The 18,282-nt window shown below is 36.6% G+C and overlaps 1 protein-coding gene across 1 annotated transcript in view; it reads right to left on the bottom strand.

Moving 5' to 3' along the window:
* Positions 1–17,318, bottom strand: part of LOC145667122 (golgin subfamily A member 7) — a 46,580-nt gene extending 29,262 nt beyond the window's left edge. The window contains exons 1-3 of the mRNA XM_081734866.1: positions 17,093–17,318; positions 5,294–5,434; positions 1,558–1,710 (exon numbers count right to left, since the gene is read on the bottom strand). Of these exons, the coding sequence (XP_081590992.1) occupies positions 1,558–1,710; positions 5,294–5,434; positions 17,093–17,101 (303 nt within the window). The 5' untranslated portion in view covers positions 17,102–17,318. The remainder of the gene's footprint in view (positions 1–1,557; positions 1,711–5,293; positions 5,435–17,092) is intronic.
* Positions 17,319–18,282: the final 964 nt, after the last annotated feature.

The raw sequence follows: 18,282 nt of genomic DNA, 5'->3' as shown, positions 1-18,282 counted from the left end.
GATTCGAACCCGAATGACATTTTCACAGGTTTATCGTGAGGTCTACTTTGCGAAGCACCTTCATACTAGTGTTCTTTTGGTAGCTTTTGCACTTCTGTTTAAATAATATACTGTAATGTTAATACAATTATATTATAACTACTTTGATTCTTACAAACTAAATAACGCATTATGTAAAACGTAGTTCCGTGCAAACCACGAAAACATGATGTCACAAAACACAGTTGTGTTCATTCTTTCTTTCGCTGCAAATCAAGCTTTTCGAGGTATTCTTATTCTGGCAACACTGTAATTTTTATGGATGGCAACATAAGATTTCTTCTCATACAGATTTTCTTATGTCAAACATGATGTTTTGTGATGGGAATACGTTAGAGTTCATTATCTTTTGTCAATACAAAGAGGAACAAGCCAAATGCTAAGTTTTGTGTGGTTTTCGTACGCCAGGCTCTGAACTTTACAGTCCCATAACTTTTTCCCTACTGGCGGACTGCATCTAATAATTTGGTAACTTACTAACTACCTGATGCTCTTTCAGTATATGTAACTCTTATTGCGCAATTCGAGTCTCGATATCGCGCCCCTTGCTTGTCAGTGGCAGGAGTCACCTCCCAAGAGTTGTAACACTTATTTTGCAACACCCGATATATATATATATATATGTTTGTATCTGGTGATTTTCTATATGTGCCAATATGTGTATGTGTATAGCTTTTATGCATAATCAAATAGTAATGCTACTCTCGTTGATTTTATGTATATAATTGTATATTCTTGTTAGTTATGTCAATGTCAAATTACATATCTAGTGCAGCTGCCGGAAAGACTGATTGGTTCGGGGTTTAATAGAAACACCAGAGTCGAGGCTATTTGTTGCCGTCGCGAGAACTAACCGACATATCATCTCATAAAAACAATAATCAAAATCATAACTTCTATAACAGATGAAAGCAAGTAAAATCTCAATGAAACATAACATGAAGTGTGAATTCTAATAATCAAAATTAAAAACAACAGGTCGTGAAAAAACTAAGAGGATAAACAGCAAAATACAAAAACATATAACAGAAAATAACTGAGAACAATATAATAATTAATAATAATAATAAAACCTAGTAAAATCTCAAAATAAAAGCTTCAGAGAAAGTTAACTAATTCAATCTCAACAATAGGAACGAAAATGCGATAATTAAAAACAGGGTTATCTCCCAAAACTTGACCAATATTATGAGGGAGTCCCAAAGGTACTGTTAGAGCTGATTATTCCGAGGTATCCAAAAGAACAAATAAGAAAGGGGAAGGGTGATTAAAATCTAGGCGTAAATGGAGCTACAGATCTAAGGTTAAAGTTCCTTTTTTTAAAAAATATATTCAATTAAAGAATCACGTCGCATTTGCTGCACCTGTCATCAATTACACTGTTATACCACCATGTTTCTATGTGCTAATGTTTCTTAGTTTTCATTTTACAGTACAAGCAGCTCTTTCCTTGAGGATGAACCCCAATCATCACTATGTTACTCTTCTTACATTCTACACATAGTCAAAGAACACTACCTTTTCATAATGTGTCTCCGTGCAAATGTATATAAGATATGCAGTAAGACATGCCATACAGCCTTCACAATACGTGCTACATCCTGCTTTTTCGGCTTCTGCGTACATAGCATTCAGCTGGTTAATAGTGTGCTCAAAGGCTTGTCTTTCAATCTGAAAAAGGAATAAAATAATCATTAATTTTTTTAATACTTTAATCAATAATCAATTTTATAGGAATTTCCTAAATGAATTTCAAAATGAACTTACAATTAGACCATCTACTCAATCCTACTAATCGTTTTATCTACCATTATTTATTTTCATATAGTAATTATTTTGTGGTAAAATACGTAGTTTTATCGAAAAATATGCGCATAAAATTAACAAATTAAACTGAGCTTTTAATTTTTCTCCAGGATAGAAAGAAAAAAAGTACTGTTTGATTTGATTGTTGTTGATTTTTAGTTTAGCGTCCCGTTCAGCAGCGAGGCTATATGAGACGTGGACCTACTGATTAACATGGAATCCGAACCACATGACCTCCCGCCGGGAATCGAACCCGGGTCTTCCACGCCAAAGGCGCGTACGCTAACCGCTTAGCCACGAGGGAGCTCAAAAAGTGCTGTTTGTTGGTATCAAGGAGCAGTACGTTTATGAGGTAATAAATGTTATGGCTGGAAGTAACGTATTGCTTATAAATTTTTTTATGAGAGTTGTGAAGATGAGTCTGTGATATTATTTGTTCACGGAGTAATATTTCGTGAACTGTATACTGGGGAATGACAACACGAATATAAATAAGGTTCATTCTTGTGCGTTCACTACATATTTAGGGGCCGCGGTGGCTCAGTGGTACAGCTTTCACTTCTGGTCCATGGGGTCCTTGGTTCGATCCCAGCTCGAGCCAACTGAAATCTGTGGTGGACAAACACCGTGTTCGTGGGTTTCTTCGGGGTTCTCCCGTTGCCCCCCACTCTTCATTCCACCATTTACTTCATTTCTCATCATTATCGTCTTCTTTAGACTAGTCAGCATAAGTGTGGGACGTAAAACTTAAAGATTTCATTTCATTACACATTTAGATGTTCACAGGTTGTGCATGTCAAAGACCTCGAATAAATTGAGAGAGTAATAAGGAGTATTTCGAACTAGTGAATAGCAGTCAGATGGCAACGAAAGGATGCCAGACTTATTGGTACTGATGATAAGCTTTGGAAGATTCGAAGCAAATATATTATAATTATTACACAATAATCTTCCAATCTGTAAACCATTACGAAACTTTGAATTTTGCGTAAGTCGAATTTGTAAATTGCTTAAATGTAATCTTATAAAAAAAACCTACAATATTTACTTTTAAGAGTATTATTGTGTGTGCGTATATATATAACAGTATTATTTTATAAACTACCTGAAACACTCGTTCCTCACACGGGGAGAATACGTTTAATTTTGGACATAAAGAAGTGAATTTGGATTTAAACCGCATGGGAAGTCTCAACTGTTCGTCCCAGCGACCTCAAAAACTATGGATTCGACACTAATATCGGTCATTTTCGATTATCCCTCTCCTTCCCTAAGTTGCACCGTCAAAGTGAAATAATACAAAGCATCCCAGGACCGAACCTCATCTATGTTTAAAATTTGATCAAGGTTGGTAAGGTGATTTAATAGTTATTAAGTCAGAAACGTACTGACTTTCATTTTCATATTATACACATTACGATTTCTTTTTATTGATTTGATTTTACTTTACCGTCCTGTTCAGCAGCAAGGCTATATGAGACGTAAACCTTCAGCTAATCAAAACTACATGAGCTCCTGGGAATTTAACCCGGATCTCCCATTATGTAAGTACGAATTGACGTAAAGTAAGCCATGTACTACGTTAAGTCAGGATAACTGTATTTTATACATCGGACACTACTAACTTAAAAAGACTTCGTTATTACATAATGTAATCTCATATGCTATGTTAACTTATTCTCCTTACTTTTCTTTTTTGTCGGAGAACACTTGTAAGATATTTAACAAGGAAAAATATGACGTATACACCACGTGAGAGAATTTGGTTTTGAATGGCGTTATATTTACTAAATACTGAAACCACAAATAGAAGATCTCTACCATTTCTAGTTTTAATAATGAGTTTAGACTGGAGATGGAATACATTAGTGGGACCCTTAATTTATTGTAGAAAATCGCTTCTCCCTATCCATTACAATTATTATTCTCCAGCGATTAACGTTAAAACCGGAAGTAGGTAATTTCTGCCACTTTCGGTTTGAGAGATACATGATATCTCTTCTTAGAACGATAGATCAATTAAAATAACGATTCTGGCTATCTCTTGTACAGTTTTGCTCATACAGATAAATATTGAAACCGGAAGTTGTAGTGGATTTATTTTACTTCCGGTCTTAGTGCAGAGTTGAGTTGATTTTGAGTTTAACGTCCCTTTCAGCAGCGAGGTTATATGAGACATGACCTACTGATTAACGTTGAATCCGAACCATATGAGTTCCGTCGGGAATCGAACTCGGGTCTCCCAAGCCAAAAGTGATGAGTTACGGATGGAGATGAAATGTATTCTTGGGATGCATAATCGACTGCAGGAAACAATTTCTCGCATCTATGACTTTTTTTTTTTTTTTTGCTCTATGGTAATCAAAGTTAAAACCGGAATTGATTGAAAAAAACATGAAATCGTTGAGTTTTACGTCCCACGATTATGCCGGTTAGGCTAAAGGAGACGGTGATTATGAGAAATGAATGAAACGGTGGAATGAAGAATGTGGGAGGAAACGAGACAACCCCGAGAAAAGCCACGCACACGGTGTTTGTCCACCACAAAGTTCACTTGGCGGGGGCTGGGATCGAACTCGGGATCCCACGCACCAGAGGTGAACGCTCTACCACTGAGCCACCGCGGCTCCCGGAATTGATTGAGTTCTACCTACGGCTGTTAAGATTTTCACCAACCTAAAAGTATGAAGTACGTTTTTGCGAAAAATCCACACCAAAAATATACTTCAAAACTTGCACTGAAAGGATAAACTTAGTATAATTATAATTACTTTCTGCATTAGTGTTTCTCAGTACACGCCTAATTTCAGAATTTACTTAAAATACTTATTTATTAATACATCTTCAGAACTGAATGTCACTGAAAAAATACATATTCGGGAATCATGCACAATTAATTTTGTTCGCGCTCAATCATATTCGCTATAACGGTGTTCAACTGTAATCTGGAACAGTACATACTTAATGAACACTTCATACTAACGTGACTCATGCCATATCGATAAAAGTGTGACAAATGTAATGTTGTTTATGACATTTAGGTATTACATTGCTGTGTTAATGTAATATTCAAAAGTGACGACTAAAATAATGGACAGCAACACTGTATTCTTTATTCGCATTGGTAAAGAAATCAGCGAGTGAAATGTTTTAATTTAGAATCTACGAGATCCGATCGCCAGCAAAGTTTCGATAATGATAATAATAAAGACCTAGCTGTTAATTTTCTTCCTTCTGAAATAAACACAGTCTATATAAGTGAGGCAAGACACTTTGTCTTTAAATTTGAGGCAGAACATAAATCCGCGTCGTTATGTATAGAATACAGAAGAAGAATGACGGACGAGGAAATAGGAACCTTTGTAGTTCAAGTGAGAACCTCACTCATCCCCAATATCAATATAAAAAGGTTGAGGATCAAAAGTATTTCAGAATTAAAAATACTAACCTTATCTTCCAATTCCTGTGGGAATCGAGTCTGAAATTTAACCGAGGTTCCATCACTATAATCTCTCTGAATAAATACCTTGAGGCAACCTTGCTGACTACCTCCCCTTGCAGCCAGATCTTCCAATGGCGTAGTGTGATTCTAGAAAGGGTACAGAAAATTAGATTCAGATAAATAAAATAATTTTTTTTTTTTAAAATAGCCTAACAGCCCTTAAGAGTATAGAAGACACTAAAGAGAAGTAAAAAGCGTGAGCTCCGTTTTCTAAAGAATTACATACAACTTACGTGATAATTAGAGAAAGTAGCTGATTATGTAACATATCAATGTCTCTATGGATCCGAGTTCAATAGTGTACAGTGTGAAAAAATGCGCGACTGGGCTGTGAATTGAACCCTCGGTCTCCGCCTGATGTAGGTGGAGACAAGTCTATTCTCAGAAAGTTACACATTCTATCACTTCTGAACTGAGTGTTCAAGACTAGTGGATTGTACAACTACTGCTGTGCTATAGAATTGGCTATTTCATCTACTTGTCATATACTATATAGTATATAATTCAACTGGTAGAGGTGTTCTGTAGACAATGAATTGCCCAAACAAAACGAGAGTTGTATATTCCAAGTGATCTGGGTCTCAGAGCACCAACCTCAAGAGTTATAGAACATATAGCTGCTCTGTTCAGGAAGCGTACTAAATAGCGCAGTAGTTACCCCGACGGTACGTTAAGCCGGAAACCCGAGTTAGATTTTTCGGTCCAGTCGTGCGTATTTTTACTCTTCTTATTTTCTTTCTCACCTCAATCATAGGTTGGTGCACAACATGGAAATTTTAAAACTGTTCTCTCTCTTGGGAGAGCTGTTTTATACTCTGATCCGATCTCTTCTTCATAACAGCATCTACATATTCTATCCTTGGTCTTCCTCTTCCTGGTTTTCCTTCTGTCTTTCCCTCTATCACCACGGTGATCCAGTCGGAGTGCCGAATAAGATGGCCAAGCATGCTGTTTCTCCTTCCTTATCTTATCTTCATAATCTGTCTTCCTTTATTAGCTTCTTTTAGTACGTCTTCGTTCCTTTTCCTTTCCGTCCATAATATGCGCAGCATTCTGCGCCAACACCACATTTCAAATGCTTTCAAGTTGGATATTTTAGCTTTTCTCAATGTCCACGTTTCTGATCCTTAAAGTGCCACACTCCATACCAGTCTTAATAAATCGTTTTTGAACATCCAAGGACACATTTCTTGATGCTAGCAGTCCTCTTTTCCCATTGAATGCTTGTTTAGCCTGTGCTATTCTGGAACTTACGCCTTTTTCACTTCTTTCGTCCGAGGATATTAAGACTTCCTAGATAGGGGAACATCTTAACGTCTTCAATTTTCTCTGCCTCTAGCCATGTGTTTGCCTCTTCCTGTCCTGCTCTTGTCCACTTTATCACTTTGGTTTTCTTCTTATTTATGTTCATTTTGAATGTTCTCTTCAGTTGTTCATTCAAGTTTGAAAGTGCTTCCTGCAAGTCCTTTTTGTTCTCAGCTATATCATTAGCAAACCTTACTCTGATGAAAACCTGGCCATTTATTTTTACGCCTTTCTCGTTTCTATCAAAGAATTCTTTTATAGCCTCTTCTATATAAATGTTAAACAGGAGAGCTGAAAGTCCACATCCTTGCCTTAGTCCTTTAGTTATTCTTGCTTCCTTCTGATCTCTTCCTGTAACAGCTATCTGTTTCCTGTAAAGTTGTATATTATTCTGTCTCTGTAATCCACCTTCAGATTCTTCAACGCTCTGAACATGATATTCCAATCTACGTTGTCAAAAGCTTTTTCTATATCTACAGATGCTATCACAATTGTTCTGTTTATTCTGATGCGCTCTTCCATGATCAAACGTAGGATCAGTATTGCTTTCCTTGTTCCCCTTTTTCTGCTGAATCCAAACTTTTCCTCCTATAGCCGTTGTTCGATTTTCCCTTCTATTGGTTGTACGATAATTTTGCACAATATTTTTGATGCATGGAAAAGCAAACTTAACATTCTGTGTTCTTCGCATTTCCATGCGCCTTTTCCCTTCAGGATAGGGACCAATATGCTTTTCTTGAAGTCTTTTGGTATTTCTCCCGAGATGTACATTTATTAGTAAGATTAAATAGTTTCTTCTTTGTTGCTATTCCGAGATTCTTAATCACTTCCATTGGTATTTGATCTATTCCTGGAGCATTACCATGTTGCATTTTCTCCAAAGCATTGTCCAATTCGCACTGTAAAATTGATGGTTGTAATTCTTTTTCATCGACCTCTTCTTCCTTCTCTATTTCTTCTTCATTCACTGTCTCCTTTGCAGAGTTCTTTAATGTGCTCCTTTCATTTTCTTGTTATCTGCTGCTCTTCTATTAGCGTTGTCCCGTCCTTGTCTATGATAATGTCTGTGCGTTTCTTGTCCTCACCGAACTGATTCTAACTTTTCTATATGCCGTTTCCGTATTGCCTTTGACTACATTTTCCTCTGTTTCTTTGCATAAATTGTTTATCCAGTTTTCTCTGGCCTTCTTTACTTTTCTGTTGATGTGATTTCTTCACCTTCTATATTCCTCTTCATTGTTTGTTATCTTGAACTGTCTTCTTTTCTCCATCATTTCAAATATTTCTGCTGTTATCCAGAGTTTATATTGGGTTCTCGCTTCTGTTTCTATGTGCTCATTAGCTGCTTTTGTAATCCCTGCTTTCACGGCTTCCCTTTTGGAGTTGATGTCATCACCCGCTAAAGCTACCTTAGACGCCTCTTTGTCTGTCGCAGTTGCACATTCCCTTTTTGTATTTTCTTCTCTTCTTAGCATTTTCAAACCGATTATAGGGAACGAAAGTTTGCATAAGGAAAGTAATGACAACGGTGTTAGACTCGTGAACTTTGCAACATCCAAAAACCTAATCGTGAAGAGTACAAAATTCCCACATCGCGACGTTCATAAATATACTTGGACATCACCAGACGGAAAAACACATAATCAAATTGATCACGTTTTAGTAGATAGAAGAAGACAATCTGGCATAATTGACGTCCGGTCGTTTAGAAGGGCTGATTGTGACACTGATCACTACCTGGTAGTAGCGATAATACGGGAGAGATTATCGTTGAATAAAGGTAATATTCAATGTCCGAAAACGGAGAGATTTAATTTAAAGAAATTAGAAGAGAGCCAGGTAAGAGAGGAATACCAGATTGAAGTTTCGAATAGATTCGCGGTTTTAGAAGACTCGGAGTGCACTAGTGTTGAGGATACTTGGATTGAAATTAGAGATAGTATTAAAAGTTCAGCAATAGAAAAATTGGGACACGCGGAAATACGTAGGAACAAACCATGGTTCGACCAAGAATGCATTAAACTAGCAGAGAAGAGAAAACAGGCAAAATTACGGTGGCTACAAAATCCGAATGAAACAACTACACAAAATTTCGCAGATATCAGGCGGGAAACTTCCAAAACTTTTAGAACAAAGAAACGGGATTTTTTGAAAGCTAAAATTAAGGAACTTGAAGATAATAGTAAAAATAAAAATATTCGGGACATGTATAAGGGGATCAGCGAATTTAAGAAAGGCTATCAACTTCGTGCTTATATATTAAAGAAATCTGACGGAACAGTTCTCACCGATACGGATAGCCTCTTAAATAGATGGAAAGATTTCTTTGACGATCTGCTGAACACGCAGCCAAAAACTAATGTGCGTGGAGAAAAGGAGATACACACCGCAGAACCGTATATTCCAGAACCCAATCGAATAGAAGTGGAAGCCGCTATAAAGAAATTGAAGAAACACAAATCTCCGGGTGTAGATGAAATTCCGGCTGAGTTAATTTTAGCTGGAGGCGAAAAATTGTGGAACAAGATACACAAACTCATTCTCCTTATCTGGAACAAGGAAGAATTGCCACAAGAGTGGAAAGAATCAATCATTGTTCCAATTCACAAGAAAGGCGACAAAACTGACTGTAATAATTATCGAGGCATTTCTCTTCTGTCAACATCCTATAAAATCCTTTCAAATATTCTATTAGCAAGATTGACCCCATACGCAGATGAAATTATTGGAGATTATCAGTGCGGATTTAGACGAAATCGATCAACTATCGACCAAATATTTACCATTCGCCAAATACTCGAAAAGAAGTGGGAATACAATACCCCGGTACATCAACTATTTATTGATTTTAGAAAGGCTTACGACTCGGTTAGGAGAGAAACATTATACAACGTTCTTACAGAACTTGGAATACCGAGAAAGCTAATTAGATTAATTAAGATATGTTTAAGTGAATCCCAAAGTAAAGTCCGGGTAGGAAAATTTTTGTCCACGAGCTTCCACGTCGAAAATGGCCTGAAACAAGGAGATGCGTTGTCGCCATTATTATTTAACTTTGTGCTGGAATACGCCATAAGGAAAATCAAAGATAGCAACCAGGGCCTAGAGTTGAACGGCATTCACCAGGTTATGGCATATGCTGATGTAAATTTAATAGGGGATGATAGGAGAACAGTAGAAATAAATGCAGAGATCTTATTAAACGCTTGCAGGGACATGGGTTTAGAAGTAAATGCAGAGAAAACTAAATACATGGAAGTGCGTCGGGACCGTAATACGGCAAATTGTGGAGGCGTTAAAATATTAAATAATGCTTTTGATAAAGTAAATACTTTCAAATATTTAGGATCAATATTAACAGACGAAAATCATATTCACGAAGAAATTAAATGTCGACTAAAAGCAGGGAATTCGTGTTACTATTCGGTTCAAAATCTCTTGTCGTCGCGAATTCTGTCGAGGAATTTGAAGCTTAAAATATATAAAACGATAATCATGCCTGTTGTTCTGTATGGTTGTGAAACATGGTCGCTTACTCTGAGGGAAGAACATAGACTGAAAGTATTTGAGAACAGGATCCTGAGAAGAATATTCGGACCCAAGAGGAACGAGAATGGAGAATGGCGGAAGCTTCATAACGAGGAACTACATAGTTTATACGGTTTACCCAACATTGTTACGGTCGTCAAGTCTAGGAGGCTTAGGTGGGCAGGTCATGTAGCTAGAATGGAAGAAAGTAGAAACGCTTTCAAAGTCTTGACTGGTAGACCCATAGGAAAACGACCATTAGGAAGACCTAGGCGCAGATGGGAGGACAATATTAAGATGGATCTCGCAGAGATAGGAATACAAAGTAGAAACTGGATGCAATTAGCTAAGGGTAGAAGTCAGTGGAGAGCTTTTGTGAACGCGGCACTGAACCTCCGGGTTCCATAGGCCATAGAGTTAGTTAGAGAGAGTTAGTTAGTTCTTCTCTTCTTAGCTTGATCGTGTTCTCTCTTTTGTTTGGTGCTACCACTCGTTTCCTCTTTAGTCGGAGTTCGCACTTCATCAAAATTAAATTATGGTCTGAATCAACGTCCGCCCTTGGGTAACTCTTACTGTTCACTTAATTTCGAAATGCTTGTCGGATCAGTATATAATCTATTTGGTATCTTTCTTTGTCTACTAGTCTTGTCCATGTGTATCTTCTTATAGTATACACAATTTCGAGTCGTTGTTTACGCAGTTGAAAATCGTAACTACCGAGAGTTGCATTCCAATGTTAACATATTAATCTTCGTTTACGTATTTGTATAACAATGAAATGATATTAAATGTTTCAGTTCAAGGTTTTTAGGCTAAGGGACACGGAATGTATAACAATAATAACAAATGAAATAAAATATTTGCCTGATACGTGTTCTTTTATTTGTTAACACAAATTTTCTTTAACTTTTCCCTGTTATCTTGCATTAGAGTAGAAAATCGACGAAATATGATACTTCTCTGGCAACATTCTTGCCTTTTTACGTTGATGTTGTATTATCAAAGATATATAAAACAATTGACGATAGACAAAACAAAACTACAGTGAAACCTCACTTTAGCGGAATCAAGCGGGACTTGCAGAATTTCCGTTCAGTCAGGTTTCCGCTTAATGTAGGTAGATATTTCCTTTAAAAAATACAAAGGAATTCGATTATGGGAGGTAGTTTAGCAGCCCATTAATCAAATGTTACACTATTTACATCACACCATTCACCACAAAATTCGTTAAAAACTATCTAATGGCTTTTGCGGACACTTTCTAACTATCCATTAGATGCTTTGATTTAAGTTTTACCCACTTTTAGGTACCATTTTAGCGTATTCCTGTAATATAGGGCCCGATATGCCGTCAATTTTGGGTCTGACACTAACAGACTACCCCCTACACTATTTCGTTAATGTAGTGGTTTTCAGTTTTCTTAAGATCTCTCTTTATTTTTCCATTACTGCAGTTTTCCCACCGCTTCAAAATTTTTATTTTTCTCTTTAGAATCTCGTACACCTGAGGTTCACTGACGTTGAACATCTTCATGATTTACTTTACATTCAAGTTTAACGTTCACTAGCACGAATCAACTTTACTCTGGTTGCTAAGATCTGAACCCTTCACTGCTTGTCTTCACGACATGTAATCAAGATCATGATTCCTGCTTTATTGCCTGAATTCCTTTCTTCCAGAACCTTATTTTATCAGTTTTCTCCTCATTTTTGTCGGTTGTCGCTACACAAGCGGAACACAAGTTCGCCTGCAAAGAAGACTGACAGCTGACATGCTCCGTAGCACTAGCCAAAAATTGTGGTGGGTGAATATGCGTAGTGGATGGGGAAAGTCAACTGTCTAGGAAAATTTAACAAAAGAACGAAGACTTTATCGCAGACATTGTAATGCATATGTTTGCCCTCTCACAGGATGTGTAAAAATTTTCTAAACGCAGTAAACCGGAACTCAGAATTTTCCGTTAAAGGTTTATTTTGCTTTCCGTTGTCCGCATAACATAGCTTCCGCTCAATGAAGGGACTTTTACATTTCTTTCACTCCAAAATTCATGGAACCGTGAAATATTTCCGTTTAATAAAGGGTCCGTTGAAGGCAGGTTTTAACGTACCAACAACAGGATTCTGCCAACAGAAATTCTTGGAAATAAATCATCAAGGTTATTGAAAAAATAAAAATAAATAAGTAATCAAGTAAAATCTCGTTTTTCGTCGTTTTCATCCGTAGCCAAATATAACAGTCAAAAAGACACGAAGAGTGAAAAAAGCATGAGTCGACGAGGACTCGAACCCGGGATCTTCGGTTACCGTACTGATGGGTTAACCACTAAGTTATCCAGTCCATTCCCAGAACAGCCATACACTTTAACGTGCTCTTCCACCCACAGTCAGTCCACGTGGCTTATACCACAACGTAGCTGTTGTGTCTGGACAAATCCAGTGCATGTGTTTAGAACACCGCTAGCGGTTATATTATCATTATATTAGTAAAAGGAGGGAACAACCGATTTAAATTTAATTTTCACACAACAAATCGTCTGTAGGTGCGAATTCAATAATACAAAAAGCATATATAGAGGATTTGGTTGTGAAACTTAAGTTTAAATCGGTGGTTGCCTCCTTTCATTAGTATTATAACAGGCAAAAGTTACCGAAAATCCGAGATTAAAAAAAAAAAAAAAAAAAAAAACGTGTCAGGTAAATATTTTATTATTATTATTATTATACATTAGCTTGTATGTTCTTTTGAAAAAGAATCTTGCACTGAGTACTTTTCTCGCTCGTTACATACACGTCCAAATTCAAGATAGATGAAATGAATGATTAGGCCCCAATTGATTAAATTAAAGATACGAGAAGGAAAGGGGACTTGAAAAGAAATTTACAGAAACGATGCTGTTTACTACAAACAAATTGCTTTCGAAGTAAATCTTTTGCAAAGAAAATGAAATGAAATCTTGGAGTTTTACGTCCCACGGTTATGCCGGTTAGGCTAAAGGAGACGGTGATGATGAGAGATGAGTGAAATGGTGGAATGAAGAAAGTGGGAGGAAACGGGAGAACCCCGAGAAAACCCACGAGCACGGTGTTTGTCCACCACAAAGTTCACTTGGCGGGGGCTGGGATCGAACCCGGGACCCCAAGCACCAGAGGTGAACGCTCTACCAGTGACTTTTGCAAAGAGAAGAGACATCTATACAGTTCTCTTCTCCCTCAAATGAGACGACATGTGGAAAATAACATGCCGTTCCTGATGAGCAGAGTAAGAAAAAAATAGTTTAAACTGACCGGAAGCATTTTCGGAAGTGTATTTGAAAAAGCAACATAACAGATATTATAGAGGAGACAAAAAAAAAAAAAAAAAAAATCCATGAAGGAAAGCGAACTACTTGTATAGTGTTATAATCAAAGACTTATTTTGTAAGCGTCATCATTTTATAATAACTGTACTGTTTCAAAGGATGACTTCCGTCTTTATCAACGGTGAAGAAACTTCCATTCGAATCAAATCACGTTGTGATATAACACAAAACATCAACATCTCTGGTACTTTGGATATAGCTATCTATGCTTTTCATTAAATAATGTATTACTGCGCTCATACGACTTGCATTACACACAACGGGGCAAACGAAACAATAGAAACAATTTGTACCTTTTTTCTAAAACGAAATGCATATGTCGAATTAATCACTTCAAGGCCGTATCTTGCGAACATTGAAATGAATAAATACAATAGCACACTTTTGATAGTTAAGAAAATATGTTCTCTTTCAACTGGTGGATATCATATCGAGAATACGATTGCTTTATTATTTCCATGGCATGATTCGTAATTTAGTTTTTTTTTTTCTTTTTCTTTTTTTTTGAGAGCGACGATTTTGTTTGTTGATACAGAGTTGAGAGTTCCTTTCAGCAGCGAGGCTATATAAAACGTGGATCTACAGTTTAATGCGGGGTCCGAACCACATGAGCTCCCAACGGGAATCGAATCTTGTTCTCCCGCACCAAAGACGCATAATAGCCATGAGGGAGCTCCCGATGATGGTGATAATGACTGAAATGGTGAAATGAGGAAACAGGGAGGAATACGGTACAACGCACGCACATGGTTTTTGTCTACTACAAAGACAACTTCGCGAAAGCTGGGATCGAATCAGGGACCGTACGCTCAAAGGCCATTAGTGCTCTATGTATATGATATCATCATGTGTACTATAGCTAATGTTATGATTTTAAAATATAACAAACGAAAAACATGAAGTGACTACGTAGAAAGCATAGATTAACAGAAAACAACACAATCAGTCACTCTTCTTTTAAACAAACATATTTGTTCCCAACTTACGACGTGAAAAGAACTCAGTGGGAGGTACAGCACAAACTACGAAATGAAACAAAAAATAAAAACGAATGGGAAAACACACAAACGCCTGATTAAATGAACAACTGTCATATTTACGAGCATAATCACAATCACCAATACACAAGCTTTTATCGACGTTCTCTCTCGTACTGTTCACGAGCTTCACTCCTACCCGGACCAAGATTATATATTAACCAGATTGTAGATATTTGGAATTGGTCGTGCAGATTAATATTATTTTTATGTATTCAATTTACGGGTAAAATTTGTTAATTCGCAAACAAAAGGTACTATGTAATAGACTTTTATATGTAAACGGCGAACATTTAAATCTTCTGTAAACTTGGACCTCGAGAGACAGATACTGGGCCAGAAGGGCGTCAATCCCCCCCCCCCTGAAATTACAAGGCAAAGAATGAATTTCGTAATGAAGAATAACTGGCATTCATTTATACTTCAAATAGTCTGGATCGTCAGTGTGTTCCGTTCTTCGTCAATAATCATGGCGTTATTTAAGAACAAAACTGCAACACGAAATTCATTCGTTCTGAATCCCTCAAATTACGTTCATTATAACCTAAATATGTACTAACAAATGCTTCAGTTTTGATATGATAGCCCTAAATAATGAAAACTCGTTCATTTATGGTATTTCATATGAGAGAACTTCTTCGCTACAACCTGTTTATTATTGTCGAGAGTAAAAATAATTCAAGCGTAATACTAAACTACGAATAAAAGATAAGGCTTTTTCTGTTACATAACAGTTTTGCTATTGTGCTTCTTTTCATTTCTTACTTAATTAAAAGTATGAAACTTTGAAGTACTTTGAAATAGAACCAACCCAAGAGATTTCTCGTGGTTAAGATCTAAAGGCAACAGAATATCATGATAGAGTGGCCACCCAGCCCGCCGTTACAAAACTTTAAACCCAAAGTTACGGAAAGGAACTGATTCGATACCAGGCATTTTCAGGTTTGGGATTATGAATTTCCAGCTGTTTATGTGGAAGTAACGTTTTCATCAAGAGATATTTTGTTGGCCTTGTCTTTTATTTAAAGAAAGCCGCAGTATTATTACAGGAGTAGAATACAGTAACAGAATAAATTTATCTTTTGGCGTTACTATTGCTTTGGCATTACTCGAACGGACAGTTCTACCAAATTATGACACATTTCTTACATTTTCACGTTAGGTTAGAGCTTTTTTTTTTTTTTTTTTTTTTTTTTTTAAACAGCATGCACTAAATGAGGAGCTCCATTACTACTTGTAGATTAACTTCATGAGGGCTCAATATAAACACAGTGTGGACATGTGGCATGAAAACTACAGCGCATTCAACACAAACCAATTTGTAGTATACTCCCGTCACTAACATGCGAGGGCGTACGTCCGTACGAAGCAGGCGCGTCAGCGACGGGGAGTATACGTATAAACGAAGATAATGGAAGAGAACGTTACAGATATAATACTTTCACTATCACTCAAAATTCATTTCAATACGTTGTGCGCTGACAATAATTACTTACATGCACGCTCTCATTCCTTCACAAAAACGTTTCACGTCGTATTTTACCTATAAATTTTCTATTTGGTAGAACCGTCTGCACGAGTGAAGCCACTGCTTTTAATTAATTATTATTTTATATTGCAATTGTATCATACATAGTGCACTTATGTTCGTTGAGCTTTTTGCCGGTGAGCTTGTGTTCGTGACCCTGCCCCGATGCTTTCATTGCTTACATATTTGTGTAAAAAACAAAACAGAACATTATTAATGTATATTTTACAAACATATGGATTCCCAACTCTCAAATACTTCTATGGTTGCGCATTGACTTCAGATCTTTTACTTCAGTTTGCTTACTGTAGCTCCTAGCTATCTTAGGGGTGAATCTGTGCTTCACAGGTTAAATTTTCATTAATGTGTTTCAACAGAGATAAGCTCCTATCCATATCAGGTAAGAACATAATATATTTCGATTATTCACACGCTAATCTATACAAATAATACAAATTTGTTCAGTAAATTTTACAAATATGTGGCTCTGTATAGTAAATCTGGCTTAGTTCTAATCCTACCTCTACATTAGTTAACCCTCCGTGGTCACACTTGGATCTGACAGATCCCAGAGAAATTACTTTTAGTTCTGATTTTTTCCTGTTTTTTTGAAACTTTTCTCATCCATGTAAATTCAATTGGCAACACTGCCTGCTGTTATGAGTGGTACGCTGCGTCTATCACAGAATAGAAAAAAATACAAAAAAGATATTTAAAACATTAAATAAGACCAAAAAAATGCTCCTGGGGTTTATCGAACCCCAGTGTGACTTCCGTGAAAAAAAAAAAAATTGGTGACCACGGAGGGTGAATGCTGCTTTGCACAGCTTGAACGTCAGATATTCTTGTAAAATTCGTTACTTTTCTATACAAAACTAACCTATATTTTTAAAATATACTTCTCTGTTCATTATTATTATTATTATTAAATGCACATATAATTATTTTTAATAACACAATAAAATTGTAACTATTTACTCTAACTTACCATTGGCATCACCTAGTTTCTTACCAAGTAGAAACCAATTTTTAGTACTATCCTTTTGGATTAAATTAATAGTACTACACTTTTTATTGACTTCCAAGCACTGAAATAAACTTATATATACATTACAAACGAAGATTCGTTCTTAGACACAAACTCCACCTCCATATATTAACGCAGTCATCCCTCATTCGCCATTTACATTTTCTCACGTCTTCTTTTACTTGACACAGAAGAGGAGAAAGAAAATCCAATGAACTTTCCTTTCTTCTGCTCGGAATAATGAAAGAGCGTTCAGTTTAGGAAATTTGGGTGCAACTAAACTTACAGAAGGAAAAACATAAATATACTCATATAGTTGAAGCGAGGATACTATCTTAGTTTAGATACACATGGACTTGTAAAATTTAAGGATATGTAATGTTTGTCACAATAGTAATGTATAAGTAATCAAAGTATATGGAAATCGTGTTCTTTATATAGAGTCGTTCTGACGTATGATTAGTGTCACACTAAAGAGTTCGACTAACATATGTTTCCGGCAATATCAGGCCTTTAGTATGACGCTAATAATACGTCAAAACGACTCTGCATAAGGTCCCTTGCCTCTGACATGCGTAATTACGTCCCGAAACGTAATTCAAACTTTACAGTTGTTACCACCTACTACAGCATAAGGAAGCCATGATGAACTTAAGTGTTATGTGAAGGCAATGTTTTAGTGCAAGGTAACTTCTTAGTTTGTTCTTATATGCGACAGGAGGTATTGAGATGCACAGAAAAATATATAAAGCGATTTTTGCGATATCCTCGTTTACAGTTACACTCAACATCACTTGTGCGCTCGCTTCCTACGAAAGCACCCCTGCACGATCATACAAGCTGCGCTCTGCCCTGACTCGATTAGGTAGCGTTCATGTTTGCAGTGGCCATTTAGCACAGGTTAGCTTGTTTCTGCATCTGGTTTCCACGGCATATGTGTGGATGTAATTTATTATAAGCGGCTAAGAGTTGATTTTCTGATGGAAAAACTACTTAAATAATGATTTCATGTATCTGTACCGTAGCTAAAATGGGATAGCATGGAAGCAAGATTTCTTCCATTACAAGCTCAGTTCTTCTGTCGTAAGAAATACACAACACATAATAAAGTAACTTCAGATATATGGTTATTCGTCCATTACATTTGTAAC

The sequence above is a fragment of the Thermobia domestica genome, chromosome 12 (assembly GCF_964235325.1).
Source record: "Thermobia domestica chromosome 12, izTheDome1.hap1.1, whole genome shotgun sequence".
Lineage (NCBI taxonomy): Eukaryota > Metazoa > Arthropoda > Insecta > Zygentoma > Lepismatidae > Thermobia > Thermobia domestica.
The sequence above is the reverse complement of the archived record's forward strand: the minus strand, read 5'-3'. Positions and strand labels throughout refer to the sequence as shown.